Source organism: Pagrus major, chromosome 23, assembly GCF_040436345.1.
Source record: "Pagrus major chromosome 23, Pma_NU_1.0".
In the NCBI taxonomy this organism is placed as follows: Eukaryota; Metazoa; Chordata; class Actinopteri; order Spariformes; family Sparidae; genus Pagrus; species Pagrus major.
Window position 1 is genome coordinate 25,361,735 of NC_133237.1, and position 14,579 is coordinate 25,376,313.

At 39.0% G+C, this 14,579-nt stretch overlaps 1 protein-coding gene across 1 annotated transcript; it reads right to left on the reverse strand.

Moving 5' to 3' along the window:
- Nucleotides 1-1,610: 1,610 nt before the first annotated feature.
- Nucleotides 1,611-14,416, reverse strand: LOC141019546 (splicing factor U2AF 65 kDa subunit-like). Its single transcript, XM_073494495.1, has 11 exons — nt 14,299-14,416; nt 11,068-11,242; nt 10,827-10,930; nt 9,174-9,325; nt 8,959-9,075; nt 7,736-7,874; nt 7,573-7,652; nt 5,158-5,280; nt 4,950-5,036; nt 4,192-4,434; nt 1,611-4,088 (listed from the first exon to the last, which is right to left on the reverse strand). Exons 1-11 carry the CDS (start codon nt 14,345-14,347, stop codon nt 3,957-3,959), a joined length of 1,401 nt encoding a protein of 466 aa, XP_073350596.1. The 5' UTR covers nt 14,348-14,416; the 3' UTR covers nt 1,611-3,956.
- Between the last annotated feature and the right edge of the window lie 163 nt (nt 14,417-14,579).

Sequence of the window (14,579 nt, forward strand, 5' to 3'; positions counted from 1 at the left end):
AGAAGAAGAAGAAGCAGAAGAAGAAGAAGAAGAAGAAGTAGAAGGAGTAGAAGAAGAAGAGGAGGAGGAGGAGGGGGAGGGGGGGAGGCGGTTTACCCTCCACATCTGTCAAACACAGCGCGAGCTCTCTGTTGACTGCTGTCGTCATGGAGGCGTCATCTGACGTGACAACATCCGGTCACAGCCTACAAAATAAAACTATCAACTGGTCTTTTAAAACTCATGAATAAATATAAATAAAACATGTGAGAGAGATATCACACAAAGTAATATCTCATTTATATATAAGCATTAAGTTATATAATTATTTATTCACTCAATCATTTAAGCATTAGGTATTTAATTATACAATTATTTATGTTTTTGATTTTGTCCCTTAAAACCCTCCATACAGTGGGATAAAAGAATATATGTTACATTTATCAAAATAATTATAAGTATGTAAAATGAAACAAATAAGTATGAGTAATTAAATTCAGTATACATACAGTAGTCTACTCATGAGCAGCAGTACTTACTTACTTTTTCTTTATTTTTCTTTCTTTCTTATCTGTTCACACTCTTTTAATATGTTTTATGTATCTGACTTTATGACTGAGTGGTTCTCTTGTCTGTGTTTGGGTGAGCATGCCGAGATAAATTACCATTCAATTACGTTGATATGGCAATAAAGTATTGAATCTTGAATCTAAGAGTACAGTAGCCAACTGTGTCAAGCAAAGCGACATTATAGTATGATTAGTTGCTGCGAAGTAAAAAAAAAAAAATATTAAGTTAAGTGTTTAAATGCAAAACTGTGCAATTACTAACAATAATTGTAGACATACACTTTATTCAAGGGTGAATAAGGCATAACAGAAGAAAAAGAAATACCATTTAATATTATAAATATATAAATATACAGTATATTGATCCAAAATAAAAAATTATGTCGTTAAATTTAGTATTGTGCATGTGAAATTCTGGAAAGACAATGAAAAGATATATAAAAAAATATTGTTTCATTTCTGTACAGCAGACGCTATAAAACATTTTTATTTATATGCAATGGAAAACTTACAGAAATGCTTCATTTAAAATATCTTGTTTCAGCATAAAGTCCAAAGAAAGAGCATTTAACATCAATGTCATTTCTTAGTTGAAGCGATAAGGTTTTGTTTGCATCTTTCAAGAAAGTGAAATCTCTAATTGGTTGTATTATTTATTTTGAAAATACTAACAGGAAGTGAGATGTCAGTATTGTCTAGTTTGACACTTGTGATGTTTCACAGCTTGATCTTCACAGCAGAGAACTGTTACTGAAACAGCTTTGTAGTTTGACCAGTGCAAGATATCACTGTTCTCATCACATTATTTATGACACTAATCATTAAATGTTGATATTAATAATTATCATGATAATTACAGTGTTAGTGTAGTGCTGCAGTGTCTTACTGTGACCACCGGAAGGCAGTGAATAGTCATGTTACAGTCAGCTACACCTGTGTGAAGATAAAACAGCACAAAACTGGTAACACGTCCTGTGAAAACCTTTTATAAAATCATTATCAAATGTTGATCCAATGTCTTTATGTCACAGATCATAAAAAGAATACAACACAGACAGACACTTAATGGATGCAAGCATTTATTCAAGGCGATGGCAGTGGCAGGGATTATACAAACTAAAAACATTTTAAAATTTCCGGCCATCCAAAACGTATAAAATACCGTGTCTGTTATTATAATTTGATATGTTCCACTTATCACACCTAAACATGAGTTTGTTTACACTGAAACAGAACAGATTGTTGGCTGCATGGACAAACCAGGTGACGTCCAAATGGACTCAACGGTGGACAAATCTGTATATAATAATTATAATTTCATTATAAATAATGTTTTTACTTTGATACATTTTCTTCAACAGATTCAAAACATGACACAAAGAATAAAGCGTTAAAAAAATCATTCAGTAGCTTTGCTATCTACAAAACTTAAAGGTGCATTTCATGTGCATATCTGCTTTATTTTTTAAACGAGACCATGAAGACGTTTTGATTTTGTTGTTCTGATTTTGACAATAAATTGAACTGTATTGCTGGTGACGTTCATTAAACCCCGCCCCCTTAGTTACTGTTGCTATGTCGGTTTAACCTTCCCTTCTCACGCAGGACGCACACGGTTCACAGTGACGATGTCAGCAGATTAATGATCAAAATTCAAAGTAACTCTTTAAACAATGGGTCCTTAATCTAAAGTCAAGTGGAAGACAAGAGCCGAATCTCATTTCTGTGTCCAGCTCACTTTTTTATAAATGTTCCAGCTCCTTCTGAAATGGGAATCTTGTAAACAGGGTCTTTAATAAGCTCAAAATGGTTATATTGTGTTAAAAGACTCAAAACTCAGCACCACAAAACGGGTAACAAGAGTGTTCAAAGCACCATTGTTCCGTTTAAACGTCCTGCTATGTTTGTCGGGGTTGAACATGCCCACAGACAAAGCTGCTAAAGTTAGCCTGATAGCATCCAGGACCTGCTTCCACATGGCAGAAAAACAGCAAGCTAACATAGCATCAAATGAAGAAAAACAGCGTTGATGTTGTATTGCAGTGTTGAGCTAGCCTAGTCAGAATTACAAGTATGATGAGAAAAAATTTTAAATCACGTGACGTTGGCTGCGGTTGCTTCAGTGTAAACATCCATTCATCAAATAACAAGCATTGAATTAAGAAACAGCATTGCTGCTTAGCTTCAATGCTTATTAAGTTTTCAGTTTAGGATGAGGACTAACCAACGTTTTTGGCATATGAAAAGTTATCTCCCTAACCCTTATCCCCAATTCTGAAAAAGAGCAGGATGGAGCTGCTAACGTTAGCCTGACAGAATCCAGGACTAGCTTCCACAGAGCAAAGACATACTAGCTAGCTAATTTAGTTAACCTGTAATCCCACAATCGAACTAGATTTACTGATCCGCATTACCAGCAAAGCTCAATCACTAAGCTAGTTAGCCACACATGCTAACATCTGAAGCTGAACACAGTATTATCTGCTCTCTACACTTCTGCTCCTTCTTTGCTTTTGTGAATGATATAAAAAGACACAAACTCCAAATCAAACTCTATGAGTGAGTACTGGTCCTACCACAGCCCTAGGTACGGTTGCTAAGCTACGATTGCTCAATCGCTGTTCAGGGGGCGGGGTTTAAAAAACGGTCCAAAAATATTAAAACCAAGAAAATCACTTTTTTATTCATATAACGTTCTGATTCAACTAATTTCCAGTGTGCATGTCCAATTTAATATATTTCTCCTCTTTAGAAACAATAAATTCATATTTACAAAATGACCTCTGAGGCCGACAAAATGTTTATTTTCACTCTCGACCAAAAAAAGTCAACATTTGGTCTTTTTAAGCAGCACAGGTAATAGCATCGTATATGTTTTAAGGAATATTAATATGTGACGTATCGAGGAAAATATTACTTTTGAAAAATAAATAAATAAATAAAAACTTTTTTTTTGTCTCTGGCAGCCACACAACAAACATCATGATGGCTTCTCAAATCTAGATCTTGTGCTCAGGAGGGAAATCTAAACATTTGACTGTTGTTTTTTTCTCATGTAGTGCATATTGATAGACAGCTACACTGGCGTTGTCAGGCAGTATTAGTTTAGGGTTTAAGTAAGATACATGTCACATTCATTCTACTACAAATGTAATGAATACTACAGTATTTCTTTTAAATTCAGAGTAAGTTCACTGTGTGAGTATTAGGCTTAAGCTGGGAGTTAGATATTCAGTACTGAAGAGACACACACTGCAGTCCAGTTTGTTAAGTAGAAGATGTAGTAAAAGTCTTTTCCAGGTCTAGTCTCTAAGGACACGTTCACAACATTCAGAGGAGTAAAAAGAAAACTGACTGAACCCAAGCTGACGAACAGAAAGGAGGAAGGAGATGCTGACGTCTGTGCTTTCAAAACTCGTGTCTGTGATACATGTCTGGGTCGTAGTATTTGGTGACCACCACTCTGTTGGCAAACTTGCGTCCGGTGAGAGCTTGCATGGCTTTCTGACAGTCCGCAGCAGAAACGTACTCCACAAAGATCTGCAATGAGAAACAAGTGACAGGACCTCAGCTTCCTTACATGTGTTTAAAGTTAATGAAACGTTGTTGTTGATGTTGTCCGCTGCAGCTGCACTAGCCTCACCTTTCCACAGCCGGGGACTTCCACGCCGTCGACCGGTCGGGGGATCTCGATGGAGCGGACGCTGCCGTACTTGCAGCACTCCTCGCGGATGTCCTCCAGGATCTCCTCGTAGTCCTCGTCGTCCACCAGCTCCTCGGGCATCACCATGTTGAGAAGGCACAGCACCTCTGTGGGCATGCCGGAGTTCTGCAGCCTCTGAAGTCCAGGGACCTGCAGCGTCACCGGGGTCTCTATGATGGAGGTCTACAGGTGGAGGAAGAGTCGTATACATGAGGTTAGACTCTCATAAAGCTGCTGCCGCCTGCCTCCCTCCCTCCCTCTGCCTGTTTCTGTATCTTTGGCATTCCTGCAGTGGATAAACATGTTGGAAGTAATCTTTCCGGTGACCTTTCACTCCCTCCATCTGCCATTGTTGAGAATGGAGCTCAACAGTCTTTACATTGTAGCACACAGCGGATAACAATGTGTGGCTTCTGTACTGAAAGGCCTTTTAACAGCATTTTGGCAGGTTACAGTGGAGGTAAAGGTACAAATACTAAAATTAATGTTGGCTTTCATGGTCCAGACTTTGAGCGTTAAGGTTGAATATTTTTATTTCAAACATTTTGCTTAAAGTCCCGGTGTGGCTGCATTTTATAAAGAATGATTTTGTGAAGGAATCACAGAAAACTTGAATACAAGGGAGCCATTGTTAATGTGATTAGTGACAACGACTGTGATCTTTAAGAAAGGGAAAGGGTGAAAGGAGTCCTACTCACAGGATTGGCATTTTTAGCTCCCACACTCGCCCTTTGGACTATCAGCTTTTTGTCGCCTAGTTGCATCCCATTAAGGCCAGCAACTGCCTGACGAAGAACACACAGACCTCAAAGTAACACAGCAAGGCAATCTAACGTTTCATACACTGAGGTAGATTCAAGGAGCTTCATAGAGAAGTCAAAACAACACAATACACGTAATCATTACCTGATCAGTGGCGCTGATGTCGACGTATTCACAAAAGGCGTAACCTTTAGACAGTGACGTGGCACTGTCCTTCACTAGATTGAACGCTTTGAGAGGCCCGAATGATGTCAAGAGCTCCTTTACCTGCAAAAATAAGGTCAGACAACAAGAAATGAGATCGATAACTGATAGTGAACATACAGAAACCTACAGAGTGAATTCTACATGTCTTTATGAAACCTTAAATCCATCACATCACAGTCTATTCATATGATTACTGGGAGAAAAAAAAATGTGTGCAGTCATTTCTACATTTTACAGATTTTGCTACACTTGTTCCAAAAACAAAGAAAGAAAGAAAGAAAGAAGAGACAGAAGTGCATAAAATGTTCCTGTCTTTGGAGGATTAAGGGGAGACGTGACAAGTAAATGACGTGGATCTGTGCTACATGTGGGAAACAGCAGAATAACTCTCAGTATAAGTATTATCGGGACGTTATCAAGTGAAAAATCTATTAAAAAATCTACAATAACCTCAAATATAAAGTTGAAAGTACTTTATTGACAAACTGAGCAGTAAATGGTACAAAGATAACTTTAAAAAAGATTGGCTTTTATTGTATTTTGCCAGTAATAGTTGGATATAATGTTCTTACCGTTACATTAAACCTGAATAAATCCCCGCAAAAAAACCCACCACCATTAACATCCCCATGTCTTACTGTCCTTTACCCAAAATCCCCGGGTCCTAAGCGCGCTCCAAAAGCATGATGGGAGAAAGAAAGCAGCCAGTAAGGGAGCCTGCTGGCTAGGAGTGTATCCGTGTGAGGACCAGAATGTCTTACTTGCCTTGTGTTACATGTTGGCATGGCAGCAGTAGATGAGTACTACTGAACAAATTATGAGCGCAGACTTAACGATCTTACAGGCCCCTAGCTGGGGACAAAGTGGGGGAACAAAAATGAAAGAGCTGTGAGTATCAACGCAGTGGAAGTGACTGCAAGTATTAATAAAAAAAATAAATAAGTCAGTGAATAAAAGACATCAGGCTACATGTGCTCTGTAAGCCAGTTAAAATGAGACAGAACGGACAGTTAGGATTAAATTCACCGTGAAACAGAACATTTTTCATCATCTGCTCACCTGAGAGCAAACATGGAGCTCTACTGTGAAGCTGTTTAGTCCTTCAGAGTGTTAAACTCAGTCGTGACGGCGTATTTATCAGCAAATACTGACTCTGACTTTTGATAACCTCAAAGAAAAAGTCCACTTGTACTTTTAGTTAAGATTCACTTACAATGTGCAACATATTCCTGGATTTTTTAGTGACTTTTAAGTCAAATACTGCTAAAATACATAAAATAAATACGTAGGCAAGAGGCTGGTAGATGTGCTTCACTCACCAGCCAAAAAAAGGTCATGTATTGAGTGGCTGGTATAATTTTAACATTTACTCGCTATTTGGCCAGTGGACAAAAAAGTTAATTTTGCACCCTGCCTCAATTGCCTTTACCCACAATGCCTTTCTACAACCACCAGAAAACAGGCCTAAAGTTATTGGACTCAGTAGATGCAAAGTAGTTAAATATAAACAACAATCTTGATACAGATACATACAAATTACCGCTTCAACTGCTACATATACAATAAATCAATCAGGGCTTAAGTTAACAATTACTTTCATCGGTAAATAGCCAAAATGTCTATTTGTCAATCGATTGACTAATTGTTAGTGTCCCTAAAATGTAAGAATAACAGAATCAGCTTGTTTATTAACACGTGAGAAATTCAACACAGTTCATGGCTAACAACATTTTTAAAAAGTCCAGAAATACATCACCACTCTTACTTTTAAGGTGGACTTTTTCTTCGACATTATTCCAAATACATACGTACGTATACGTAACATTCAGGCCAAAATAGGACAAAGAAATAAATACAGTTTATCAGCCTGTTGTGTGAACATACTGGACTTTGCTTACCTTTCTTTAATCAGTACGCTTTACATGAGAAAGGCAGTTTACTTCAATAGCCAAGTCACAGAAAGCCTTCTTTTAATATTCATGTATGATTAATGACATGATCTCATTACTTTTAGTGTAGTTATGGCAAAACAGAGTAAGTTGTCCATTGCGAATACTTGAAAATATGAGATACATAAATACAAGTCCTAGTTATGTTTTCCCTACATAGTGTTATTGTTAACTTATCCTCGATACCGCGGGGTCACGTCCTGCTTCTGGCTGTGATTCGACTTCTCCACAAAGACTTTTTATTCTATTTTCTCTCTACCACAACACAGTTTTTGATTTTTCATGTCATAAAGAAATGTAAAACATATTTTGTGCATGTTTAAAGTGCGACAAAAACCTCAGAAAGTGAGAGAAAAATGAGGAAACATGAGTGCTCCTGTTGAGTCTGTGTTCAGTTTAATACCTGGTCGTCGTTAAGGTAGTTCGGAAGGCCTCCGATAAACAGTTTGTGGGGGGAATCAGGAACGACTGTGGAGACGACACCTAAACAAAACGACAAGCGAACAAAACATTTTCTGAATCGTGTATTAAAACGTGTCATTACTCAGTATGAGTCAGTAACAAACCTGGGACGTGGAACGCAGGCTGCTCTGAGATTCCAGGTAAAGGCCGATAGTCATGAGGTCTTCTAATCTTCAGCGACTGACCCTGGAAAATGATCCCATCGAAGGCCATGGCCTGCGTCGTCTCATCGACAGACCGGAACTAGAAAAAAGCAAAAGTCACAGTGACACAATGTAAACTTATAATAATGTGTGTATGCAGGTTGGCTTATGTACACCTGCTGATTTAAAAAAAGTTGGTAGCATCGCATTTCTAGCTTCTCCCCAGGTGTTTAGTGGCGGTGCTAACATGGGGGATTGTGACCTGTAGTTTCCCCAGTAAACACACTGCCCTCTTCGGCTGTTGCAGTCCCTCCTGACAGGCCAGCGGTTGCTTCTACATGGGTTATATATCTGCCCCTCCTCGAGCCACCACACAGCAGCAGAAGCAGCACACTCCTGTAGTGGCTAGTGTTAGCACAAAGCACACAGCTGAAGCAGTAAGGAGTAACTGTTGTGCTGGGTAGCCTTTTCAGACTGAGGTATGTTTGTGACAGCTATTTTGCCTGTGTCGTGGCATTTAATAGAGTTGTTTTTTATGTATTTATTACAGTAGCTAAGATAAATATATGAACTCAGCAGAGTAGCAGTTAACACATATACACCATAAGATTTACATACTTAAGTTTAGCTCGCTCTTGCTGGTTTCTACAATCTTAAATGTTTAACCTTAACAAATAGAAACAACAAACCGACTGGGAAAGTTGTGAAAAGCTCAAGGCTGAGGCTGATTAGGTAAAACTTTAACTATATTGTCTTCCGGCTGTTCTCAATTGAGAATATGTTAAAATAAAAAAGGATTAGCAAATTATCACATTCTCTTTTATGTTTCACACAGCGTCCCAACTTTTTTGGAATCGGGGTTGTATCTGACAGTCAGACATGAAAGTGATATCAATCCTCTGATCTCCCTCTCTTCAAAAGGAGAACGAGCTTTTATCCCACCATGTCTAACTTCCCCTTTAACGCAACTTTATGTAAATTTTTAACTTAAAATAACGAAGTTATGTTAATGATACAGTTTCTTTTAATAGGGTGAATGGTGTCTTTGTCTCAGCCAGTCCGCCCCCCTATCACTTGTTTCTGCACTATGTAGCTTCAGCGAGAGGGGAGTTGTGTTGTTGCTTTAAATAAAGACGTTGTGGGGGAAGCTGCAGGAATATATCAAATTACATCACAGCACAAACCTCTAGGAAAGCAAAGTTTTTATCCTGATTAATCTGCACAGCGAGTACAGGGTTGCTTGGGGCTTGTGAAAGTCCTGCAAGTCTCATCTGAGCGTTGAAAAACTCTGCCATGGATTCCTGTATAGAAATAAAAGAAACAGCATGGTGGGAGACATGCAGCACGAACACATCAGAGTAAACAGGAAGTCAAAGAAGAGAGTAAATACAGACGTTACCTCAGTCACTCCAAAGGGAATATTTCCAACATAGAGGCGTCTGGCTTGTCTTGTCATCTGACTGCCAACTATGGGCACTTGTGTTGGTGCTGCAGCCACTCCAGTCGTGGTGGACGTCGCCAGCAGAGCTATTGTTGGTATCTGCCCGGCCGCTGAGGGAGAAAGTCACAGAAGAGACAAAACTGTCACCTTCTGCAGCCTCCGCTCTATTATTTTATCAGGGAAAACTGCAGTGACTCATCTCTAGATGATTCATCTGATGTGAGAACTAATGTGAGTCCTGAAAGTAAATTAATATTGAGAGAGCTTCTTAGGCTGTGTGAGTGAAATCTGATGGAAATTTCTGGTGAGCTAACTTTTTTCATGTCCGGGTAGAGCAGGAGTCTTAAACTCAAATTATCTTGTGCCCACTGCTGCTGTTTTGTCATCTTGTAGGAGGGCCACATCAGCGTTTAAGTACTACAAGAAAGCGCACTATTGTATACATACACACACCGATCAGCCACAACATTAAAACCACTGACAGATGACGTGAATAACATTGATCATCTCATCACAATGTGATGATCTGCTGGGAAACCTTGGGTGCCGGCATTCATGTGAATGCCACTTGACACGCACCACCCATCCAAACACTGTTGTGGACCAAATACACCCCCTCATCACAACAACACAACCCGATGGCAGCGGCCCCCCAGCAGGACAATGTGCCCTGACACACCGCAAACACTGCTCAGGAACAGCTCGAGGAACACAATCAAGGGCCCAAGGTGTTGACCGGGCCTCCAAATTCCCCAGATCCCAATCTGATCAAGCATCTCTAAGACGTGCTGGAGCAGGTCTGATCCATGGAGGCCCCACCCCCCAATATACAGGACCCAGAGGATCCACTATAAAACGCCCAGGTGCCAGACACCGCAGGACACCCTCAGAGGTCTTGACAGGTCAGAGCTGTTTTGGCTGCACAAGGGGAAACTTCACAATATTAGGCAGGTGGTCATAATGTTATGCCTGATCATTGTATAGTGCAGCAGCAGGGCCAGCGGCAGAGTCGCAGCACAGAGTAACAGGAGTCACATTTAACTGACAAGACGATGGCGGAGGATTTGCCGGAGATGGTATTTTGAGACCGCTGGGGTAGAGGGTCTAGCTCTCACAGCTGATTTTACCCGGCAGTAGTCGCCAGCACTGTGGCAGTAGCTAGCTAGTTTTGCACCATTAAAAGTTTGCTACATTGGCTAATAGCAGTTCTTGTTTGCAGTGAACTCACAAATGACCTGACAAATATCAACGGATTATTGTGATACTGAAGAAAACCTAAAAACAGGATGATTCTCAGGCAAGTTCTGCAGTTATACGGAACGTCTTTTTCAATGATTTATAAACAGATTTTTTGGCATTTTTATATGTGATGAACATGAGAATTATCATATCCTCAAAAAGGGTGAGTCACACTGAATCTAAATATATGTGTGTCATGTCTGCGTGTGCTGATTCAGTCAGACTCGTTGAAAGAATGTGAATTTTGACCTGTTTTGTGTGCAGAGCGACAGCTTTGTTCAGGTCTGGATACAAGTTATAAAACATGAATGAATGCAAACTCTTGTACCTGCAGTTTTAAAGAGGTCATGAAGCCAGAACATGATGAAATACCTTGCATAGCTTTATATTGCATTGGTGTGATGTGTTCGAAGCCCGGAGGAGGCACATCCCAATATCTGCAGGTCCTTTTCTTCCTCGTTCTCCTCGGAGAGTGGCTAAAACCAGAAGATGACAAAATAAAAGCTCACAGAAGGAGAGACAAAACTTCTCTTTCAGGCAGTATTTTCACAATAAAAGCCTGCTGGTGTTGGTCTGTCCCTGTGTGCTGGCTCTGCAGCTGTACCCCACTGACCTGTGCTTCTTGTGGTCCCTGGAGGAGCTCCGGCGGTCCCGGCTCTTCCGGTCTCGGCTGCGGCTTCTCTTCTCTCGGCTGCGGCTCCCTCGATCTTTGCTCCAGCTGCGATGTTTGTCGCCTCGGGCCGGAGATCCACTGCGACTCCTCTTTTTGTGTCTTTCTCTTTCTCTCTCTGTGAAACAAGCAACAACTGCTATATTTCTACCAATACATACATTTCATTTATTATGAATAACTACAAATAATGCTGTATGTAGAAGAGCAGCAACGATAAGCTGATTAATCGAACAACAGAGACATAATCCTCAACTATTTTAATTGTTTAATTTTTTTAGTTATTCTTTAAGCAATAATAAGAAGAAAGAACTTTTTTAATCCCTCGTTCGGGTAACTCAGTTTGCCAATAATGCCAAACACGCACTGATTCCTGTTTCTCACTTGTGCAGTGGTTTAAAGTAACTAAGTAAATGTACTCAACTACTGCACACAAATAAGATTCTGAGTATTGAATGCATTAATTTCTGCTCCAACTACTTTTTTACATTTAGAGCTGCAACGATTAATCGATTAGTTATCAACTGTTAAATTCATCGCCAAACTATTTTCATATTTGATCAATCGAGTCCAAATCCTCTGATTCCAGCTCCTTAGATGTTCATACTCTCTAGTTTCTTTCCTCATCTGTGACAGTAAACTGAATATCTTTGGGATGTGGACAAAACATTTGAGGACGTCATCTTTGGGAGGAGGAAGGAAAGCAGAAAATATTCACATTTATGAAACTGGAATCAGAGAATTTTGACTTTTTTCTTGAAAAAAAAACACGAACAAATTATCAAAATATTTGGCAATTAATTGATTAAACATTGCAGCTCTGCTTCTTTTTAACAACTCCTGATATTATACCTGTTATAATAATTACTGTATCTAGATTGACAATATTTCACGGCACTAACTGCAGGTGGTTACATTTTTCTTACAACGATAATGGCCCTGAAGTGTCACCTCAGTGTGTACAGCAGCCTCCTTTTTATATTAATTACATGCTCTGATACCCTCCAGTCCACTCTGCTGTGCATGATATTTCTTCTTCATGGTACAAATCTGACAGTTTAATGTGGCCTTTCTCCTCAGGCAGAACATGACAGAGGACCTTTTAACAAATCGATGGGAGGTTCTGTGCAGATCTGATCCACCTGGTAGCTCTACGTTGATTAAATGTCAAGTTTTAGGTCTTCTTTTTTTCTTTTAATACCTCTGTTTTCTTACTTTCTTCCAGTTTTGTGTCTGGTATCTAGAGCTGGTCAGGCAAGAAGTCAAACATTTGTTGGTAACAGCTTATTAAATGTGAGCATTCGCCTCGTTTCTTGAGTCTTTCGGGTTTTGGAGCGTTAACAGGACAAAAGAAGAAATCTAATCGTCACTTTGGATTCTGTGAAAAGCATTTTCACAGTTTTTTTTCTACATTTTATAGACTGAAGATCAACCAATTCAAATCAAGAAAGAAATGTTTACGAATGAGGTAATGTTTTATTCACATTATGTTTAGTCATGTTCACTGACTTCCTTCCTCTGACTCTCTCCTGGACGTTATAGAGACACGTGACCAAACAAAACGCACCGTTCTCTTGAACAAAAGTATCGTTGTATCGGTTTAAACATTGTTGGAAACATTCGGGATAATGTAAGTACACAACTCAACAAAACATATAACAACAGTCTAGTTTATAGACATTTTAATGCAAAAATGTTATATATCACATCTTTAATCATGAACAATAAAAACAATGAGTTGCAGTTTTATATTTGTTGTTTATTGCTCATGATTTCTCAGATTTTATTGCATTTTATTTTGTTTTATTTCTTAAAGATTCGCTCGATGTTCACTTATATTATTTTGTACTATATTTTGTGAAGCACCTTGTAACTCTGGTTTTGAAAGGCACAACAGACATAAAGTTTATAATATTTATTATTATTATTATAACAAGAATGTTAATTATTTTCTTATAACTGTTACAAACACATTTATTGAGTTGAGTTTAACTAATTTACCTCAGATTTCATTGTTAAACCTTTACTAGGCTTTTTTTGTTGCTTTATTCTGATTAATACATCTCTTATTATGCATTTATTGTATTTATAACAGTTAACTATGCTGTAAGCAGCTGTTGGAACAATATCTTAACAAGGTTAATAAATGCTTTATTATGCAACGACACAATAGGTGAGTTAGTTCAACTCAATAGATGTGTCTGTAACGCTGTTATAAACAGTTATAAGAAACTTTATATTCATAAACAGTCTGTAAAGTGACTGTCTTATAATCTAATAATAATCATGTTTATAATGCTTTATAAAAACCTTGTGTTATTAATGTTAATAAGCATTTTACAAAGACTTATAAGGGCCTTATTACCTATTAATTAACACTTACTAAAGGGACCTTCTGTGATTATTTTGATAGATACTGTTTGGTTGCAATATGAGCCACAATTGTAAGTAGGAATGGTCATTTTTGCATTTTATCTTCTATATATACACACATTTAAATAAATTATGATGTGTTTTTTGTTTGGGTCTGTATCAAACAAGCATGTTCCATTATAAATGCTTTATTTATAATGATATGTCACTTTAATTAACAAATTGTAGCACCTGCTGTGTGTTTATTGCAGTCGGCCATATTGCATTTTCGATGTTTCGATTAATTGTTCAGCTCTAATGATATTTTGCAATATTATGGAGCAGTTATTAATGTTTTGTTGAAACATTTTGTATGAATTTCATCAATAGCGTGTTGCAATAACTCATAATGGATGCCGATTTGAAAAGTACATCCACACGAGTCAGAAAACGTCACATCGAGTCATTCCCACCTGCGCGTGTCATCACAGGTGAGCACAACATTATAAAAAGGTGTAAGATGTAAATGTAGTTTCGGATCTCGCCGTGTCGCGCAGGTAAGTTCACCGTCCCCAGCCCGTGCGTGAGGGCTGAGCAGCGGCTGTACGGCGCCTGTAGGATGAGGACGAGCTAACCGGGGCATCCCGACGCTAAATACTAATTAAGCTAACGTGAAACGAGCTGAGTCACACTGTGGAAAAGTACTCGTTAAAGTTGTTGTCAGTGTCCATTCATAAAATAACGCAGGCGCTAACGTTATGTCGGCGGCGCGCTGCTAGCTTGAACACCAGAACCGGGGCACGGACGGACGTTGACGCTCACCTTGTCGATTCTCGCTCAGCTGCTTCTCGAATTCCTCGAAATCCGACATATTTCTCGGTCGTCTCGCTGTCCGGAGGATGAAGCAGGTGTGCGTGTTGTGTCTGACGGGGGACGATGAGGCGAGCAGCCCGCTGACACGGTGCAGCAAAACCCACTGAGCGCTGCCCGCCGTCCGCACGCGCTTATATAGACGCGGCTTCCGGTTGCAAGCCTTCAAAATAAAACAGGCCAACTGTGGCAGGTTTTCATTATTATTATTATTTTTTAATATTTATATATCA

What these genes read in the sequence shown, in the direction of transcription:
- LOC141019546 (XM_073494495.1), bottom strand. Translation starts at nt 14,347, where the DNA reads ATGTCGGATTTCGAGGAATTCGAGAAGCAGCTGAGCGAGAATCGACAA. An exon ending in GCTGAGCGAGAATCGACAAG is followed by an intron (nt 11,243 to 14,298) that starts GTGAGCGTCAAC and finishes CTTGTTTCACAG; the next exon opens with AGAGAGAAAGAGAAAGACAC. An exon ending in GCAATATAAAGCTATGCAAG is followed by an intron (nt 9,326 to 10,826) that starts GTATTTCATCAT and finishes TTTCTCCCTCAG; the next exon opens with CGGCCGGGCAGATACCAACA.